This window comes from Lactuca saligna, chromosome 5, assembly GCF_052625555.1.
Source record: "Lactuca saligna cultivar CGN05327 chromosome 5, ASM5262555v1, whole genome shotgun sequence".
NCBI lineage: Eukaryota > Viridiplantae > Streptophyta > Magnoliopsida > Asterales > Asteraceae > Lactuca > Lactuca saligna.
The window spans coordinates 231,546,625-231,552,245 of NC_136421.1; the positions used below are offsets into that span (position 1 = coordinate 231,546,625).

General features: G+C 33.9%; 3 protein-coding genes across 12 annotated transcripts in view; 2 read left to right on the forward strand and 1 right to left on the reverse strand.

The window, feature by feature from the left end:
- The first annotated feature begins 840 nt into the window (after positions 1-840).
- On the forward strand, positions 841-2,091 carry LOC145046107 (uncharacterized protein At2g34160-like). The gene is made up of 5 exons (XM_078994387.1): positions 841-1,084; positions 1,291-1,339; positions 1,571-1,633; positions 1,729-1,793; positions 1,867-2,091. The coding sequence occupies exons 1-5, from the start codon at positions 965-967 to the stop codon at positions 1,960-1,962; spliced, it is 393 nt and encodes a 130-aa protein (XP_078850513.1). The 5' UTR covers positions 841-964; the 3' UTR covers positions 1,963-2,091.
- Positions 2,092-2,875: 784 nt separating this feature from the next.
- The window catches only part of LOC145046110 (Putative thiol-disulfide oxidoreductase DCC), a 3,163-nt gene continuing 417 nt past the window's right edge, over positions 2,876-5,621 (forward strand). The window contains exons 1-6 of one of the 10 annotated variants that reach the window (XR_013681953.1): positions 2,876-3,136; positions 3,478-3,535; positions 3,618-3,725; positions 3,825-3,917; positions 4,019-4,115; positions 4,772-4,915. Coding sequence is in view for 4 of the 10 variants with exons in the window: in XM_078994394.1 (XP_078850520.1) it covers positions 2,920-3,136; positions 3,478-3,535; positions 3,618-3,725; positions 3,825-3,917; positions 4,019-4,100 (558 nt within the window). In the remaining 6 variants the exon portion in view is untranslated. Of the gene's footprint in view, positions 3,137-3,477; positions 3,536-3,617; positions 3,726-3,824; positions 3,918-4,018; positions 4,116-4,771; positions 5,008-5,621 lie in introns of those variants that run through there. The other 9 variants (XR_013681955.1, XR_013681952.1, XR_013681954.1 and 6 more) reach the window with 9 other exon arrangements.
- Positions 4,135-5,621, reverse strand: part of LOC145046109 (putative polygalacturonase At3g15720) — a 2,628-nt gene continuing 1,141 nt past the window's right edge. The window contains exons 4-10 of the mRNA XM_078994390.1: positions 5,607-5,621; positions 5,502-5,525; positions 5,198-5,405; positions 5,022-5,103; positions 4,798-4,903; positions 4,596-4,712; positions 4,135-4,484 (exon numbers count right to left, since the gene is read on the reverse strand). The exon at positions 5,607-5,621 is cut by the window's right edge and continues 156 nt beyond it. Of these exons, the coding sequence (XP_078850516.1) occupies positions 4,254-4,484; positions 4,596-4,712; positions 4,798-4,903; positions 5,022-5,103; positions 5,198-5,405; positions 5,502-5,525; positions 5,607-5,621 (783 nt within the window). The 3' untranslated portion in view covers positions 4,135-4,253. The remainder of the gene's footprint in view (positions 4,485-4,595; positions 4,713-4,797; positions 4,904-5,021; positions 5,104-5,197; positions 5,406-5,501; positions 5,526-5,606) is intronic.

The following is a 5,621-nucleotide window of genomic DNA, read 5'->3' on the forward strand; positions in this document are numbered from 1 at the left end:
TAGGGTTGCATGCACACATATGATTGTTTTCTATGTATAAAACCCATTAGAAATACGGTGAAATAAACCTAGATCATGCATTCACAAAGCGCCATCAAATCTTGCAATGGCAAATCGCAATCAGATCCCATGTTATTGTTGTAATCGCGGGATTCAAATAAATATTTGTTTGTAGATGATATTGCGTCGTTCTTTTGCTGATAAGTGTGGGATAAATTAGGGTAAGACCGGATGCAAACTTTGGTTGAGAAACCCAGACGATAAAGCACGAAACTAGTGCTTCTAATTGAAATTTGAAATTGGGTTTTGTATACAATCACAAATCTAGAAAAAAAAACCCATAAATTAGTGTTTATGTGTGTGAAATATGTTTGTGGGGTATGAAGAGAAAGGGAGGGGTGGTCCATGAGATAAAATGGAGGATGAGATACATCGGGGAATGTTCTAGCCTTTTGGGTTTCATTGCTTGTGTGTGTAGATGCGTGTGTGTCAGTTTTACCTATTTTTTTTTATTATTTTGAAAATGTTAATAAAATCTAAAAAAAATTGTAAAAACAAATAAATAATGATATAGTTGTATTTTCAAGTTTTTTCAGGATAAAAATAAAAAAAAAATTCTTGATTTTGAACCATCCACATAAGTTTGAAAACTTTTTGGATCATATTTAAAATTTTTTGAATATTACATGATCAATTTTGTAGTTTTGTCTAAAATTATAATTTTTTATTAATAAAATTGAAACTTTTTACCGTAAAATAAAAATAAAAAAAATTATGATTTTTGTAATTAACATTTAACCATAGGTTTTTTATAAGCACATGCAATCCGTGTGGTTGTAGACTGTAATCCGTTAAACTGTTCGAGTTCCGTCAGGGTTCATTTATCTGTTTCGACCTCTCTCTGCGGCTGTGGTTGGATCGTATTCGTATCACGATTAGGGTTTTTTTGAGTTCAAATTCGATCATGGAAGAGATAACTGATGGTGTAAACAACATAAACATGTCCTCCGATTCTTACAAGAAAAACCGAATTCAAGTTTCCAACACCAAGAAGCCTCTATTCTTCTACGTCAATCTTGCCAAGGTAACTCCATTAATTCCTATCCGAAACCCTCTACTCTTCCTTTCGATTTGGGTTCCACTTCGAATAGATTTCTTGTACGCAGTCTTCTTTGATCAGTCTTTATTGACATAACCGTTTGCGTCATGTTGCTCTGTATTTAGGGTTTTTATACGGTTTAATTTGTAAATTCATAACCATTGTTTTTTGTCTTTTTGATTGTACACCAGAGGTATATGCAGCAGCATAACGAGGTGGAACTTTCAGCGCTTGGAATGGGTATTGCTTTATCTACTTCCATGTTTTGCCATTTTTATTCTCGTTTGAAGCTTAATAATTCTGGAATCACTAAAGTTTAAAGCTTCTATTACATGCCATGGTTTGTTTTACAAAATTTGCTGAAGGGAGAATGGGAGAATTGATTATTTGATTATCACTTCAATTTGCCCAATTTTAATCTCTTTTTCGTTTTTCAAAGTACCCCTTCTTACAATAGCACGATTTCTGCAGCAATTGCAACCGTTGTAACAGTGGCAGAAATCCTGAAGAACAATGGATTCGCTGTAGAAAAGAGTAAGTTACATGTTATAACTGATAAAGAAGTATACTACAGACAAATGTAGATTTATAAAGTTGTTTGATTACACTTTTGGCATGTGAATATGCAGAAATAATGACATCTACTGTAGAGATGAAGGGGGAATCCAGGGGAAGACCTGTCCAAAAGGCCAAGGTAAAAAATGTAAAATTTCCAGTGATTTGATTATTCTGTTGATAATTGATTGTTTTGAAAATTGTATATTCAGATTGAAATAGTATTGGGGAAGACAGAAAACTTTGATGAGTTAATGGCTGCTGCACAAGAGGAGAGGGAATTGGGATATGCAGAAGAGCAGAACTGAAAGAGAGAATAATAGAATGTGTGTGTGATTGCTGTATGGAGTTGTGATATTTGCTTTCAACTTTTTGTGGTATTAAGATTGTTTTTTCGGTTTGATCTTCTAACTAAATTTGCATTATTGTTTTTGTCATCTTACCCTTATGTATCTATGCTGTCTGACTTTCTACACAAAACTCTTATATTCTGAAAAGGTCAAACAAATAGTTGACATGAAGAGTTTAAATCATTAACTCCAAAAAAAACCTTCAATATCAACATTAAAGAACTGTAGTCTTAAGAAAAAGAAAATTCTTAAAATGGAAGGTAGTGACATTTAACAACAAATAACTTTATAACGATATTTTCTTATCCAAAACCTACTATTCCATGCAAAAAGCCACTAAAAAATAAAACCCACAAATAGTAAACAAAGTAAAAACTGACACAACCCATTAAGGCCATGGGGTATGGTTCTTTTTTTACGCGTAAGAATCCTATGTGGAGCCTAGGTGGAGGAGATGTTCACTAGTGAACACCACCCTAATAGGAGTAATGATTAGGAGGAATGATGGGGAAAAATGGTGCTTTCAATGTGCATAAAGTAATTAAAATAGTCTTAAGACCGTATTAACATAATGTTAATGGACATTTGAGGACTTTACTTTTATTTATAAACAGAAGATAAAATAGAAAACATCAACTATATGCATATTGTTGTAACTGTTTTCATGTTAAACTGGTAATATTAATTTTAAAACGAACTGGTGTAACGAAATGAAACAGAAGGGTAAACTAATAAATCTGTTAATTATCAAAGAAAGTTTTTGAACAACTTCTGAATTAAAGTTACAAACTTTGCCACCTCAATCCTAGTTCATTGAAACTCCACGTGGACATTTCAAGACCCACAAATATAATCAGAGTATCTCAAGAATTACATAAATGAATTTCGTTATTCGTGGAACTGTAAGTAACAGAAATGGCGCTCATTCCTCCTGCAGCTCCTACTCTTGCAGCTAGCAGCGCACGGCTTAGCATGCTACCTCCCATCGTACGCGTTAGAATCGCCAGTCGCCGCCGATCTGTATTTCTAGCCAACTTATCTTCTCCGCTGCGCAGCGTCGAAGCGGTGGATTGGGTGGAGGCGACATCAAGCTTCTTCGAACAAGATACCAGGCCTATCATGCTATTTGACGGTAATACCAACACCTATATACGATTAAGATGCTTTGTTTTTCGAATTAGGTATTTATTTTCGATAACCTTTAAAATTTCTAGTCTCCGCATCTGTAACTATAATAATCTGGGTTGGTATACCTTTTTGCCCTAAATGATTAATCGTGTGGGTTTGATGATATAAGAACTAACGTGGAAACAAGAACACTTGATAATTTGAAACGCTCTCTGAAATATCACATGATCTACAGAAATCATGCGATAAATTTTAATATATGCGATCATCTGTTAGTCGTATATGTGATAATGTGAAGTGTTGTGTGTATATGATCAATTAAAAGAAGCTGTTCAATTTTGATAGGTGTCTGCAACTTATGTAATGGAGGCGTCAAGTTTGTACGTGATAATGACCGACAAAGGTTTCTATTCATATCCTTCTGATTCAGTTAAATTATAACAAAAAAAATCAGTTTTGACTCAATGGTGTGCCTTCGTTTTCAGGAGAATAAGGTTTGAAGCCCTACAAAGCGATGCAGGAAAGAATCTACTACAGAGATCTGGAAGATCTCCTGATGATATTTCAAGTGTTGTACTTGTAGAGAAGAACAGGTAAAGTCATACTACACCAATCATGCTATTACTGTAGCATGTTGTTCATCAACCTTTAGATTGCATAAGTAATTAAGTAAAGACTCTGGTGTGTTTCAGGTCATATATTAAGTCAGAAGCTGTGTTGAAGATCATGGAGTACATAGACTTGCCATTTCCCCAACTAGCTTTCTTTCTTCAGTTTGTACCTTTGTATGACTTTTTCCTCACTGATCTCTCATTTCTCTCTTTTACTAATGAAAGCAATTTGATTAATCTTCTATTCATTCTCAAATTTTCCCCTTTTCTTGCAGATTCATTAGGGATTTTGTGTATGAAAACATTGCGGATAACCGTTACGCAGTATTTGGTCGTTCAGAGTCCTGTGAAATTTAAGGTACTCATTCTAAGGTAACTTCTTATGTACTACTGAAATAAAAGATCTTCATTAACAAAAGGAGCTCATATGTTATTACAAAAGGTTAAAGTAAGCATAAAAATGACAATTGACAAATAGGGGGAATAACAAATAAATGTTGGACTAAGACTCTAAGGTATTAGGCATTTTAATGAAGGTTTAACATGGCTAGCTCTTCCATGGGCATTAATACAAGTCCCATAAACCTTTCTTCCTGGAATTGCTGACTTGATATAAACACTATCCACCACAATATTTGTGCATGCAACACTTTTACTGCAACTTATGTTTATTACATTGTCCATGTTTGATGTCCCTGCGATTCCTCTGAATGTTATGTCACTCAACTTCACAGCTGTTGTCTTTGTCACATAAAGAAAAGTGTTAATGATTTAAGATTTTAAGGGTTGGAAATGGAAACAACTTTCATTCAATATCTAAGTTACTATTTATAGATTGACACTGATACTTACTGAGGTTACGCAATCTTTCTGAGTAGGACAGTAGTATTGGTCAATCATGATAGGGTTCCAAACTGCATCAAACTTAATGCCTGAAAATGAGATCTTCTTTGCATAACCAGTTCCTCCCTGTTGAAAAAAAAAAAAAGTTAAAAAGGGTCCCTGTATTTATGCTTTTTTTTTTTCAGTTATAGTCCAAAAAAGGAATCCTTACCTGATATGATTTGATCCTTACTCCAGCTAGGGTTTTTTTCATGGTACAGTTTCGCACATCTACATTTTCCACCACATCAAATCCCCCATGTCCCAATGATCCAATGCTACACAAAAAGGTATATATATTATATATAGATTTTGTGTTTTGTATGATAATGAATTAATGATTTTATTAAATTATTTATATTACAATTTACAAGTTTCAAAATGTGTATAAGCTACCTGATTCCATGGCCTGGCCCACACATGATCCCGCTGATTTTGATATTAGATGAACCTCCACTAATAGCGATACAGTCATCACCTAAAAAGCGGGTTTAAAAAAATTAATATTTTTGACAAAAGAAAAAAAAAAAAAAAGAGGCGAATTTGGAAAAAAAGGGTAAAAATGGAAATACCTGTTCCGATAACGGAGTCACGAATGTTGACATTGGTGGAACTTGCGATATTGATGCCGTCAGTGTTGGGGCTTGTTTCAGGGGCGATGATTTTTAAATTAGAAAAAATAACACCATTGCATTTCGTCATTAAGAGATGAACTCGTGGACTATTTACATGTGTTAACCCATTCAGTCGCAAACTGTTGCATTTTTTAAACTGTATTGCCTAAAGTTTTTTAAAAAAAAAATGATGGTTAGTTGATTACGTGCTACTTGTACTACTTGTGCATGACAAGTTGTACCCTGGATAATGGTTACTTACCACTGGTGCACGGCAAGTTGTACCCTGAAATTAAGTGGAATAATAATAAGTAAGAATTTATATCTTATATGAGATAAAAATTAGAAAATAAATAAATAAACCTACTGGTATTGGAGAACC

Bases quoted from the DNA above. Each gene is read 5' to 3' on its own strand.
- LOC145046107 (XM_078994387.1), top strand. From the start codon at position 965: ATGGAAGAGATAACTGATGGTGTAAACAACATAAACATGTCCTCCGAT. The intron at 1,340-1,570 runs GTATTGCTTTAT...CGATTTCTGCAG, and splicing joins ACTTTCAGCGCTTGGAATGG to CAATTGCAACCGTTGTAACA. The intron at 1,794-1,866 runs GTAAAAAATGTA...TTGTATATTCAG, and splicing joins GACCTGTCCAAAAGGCCAAG to ATTGAAATAGTATTGGGGAA.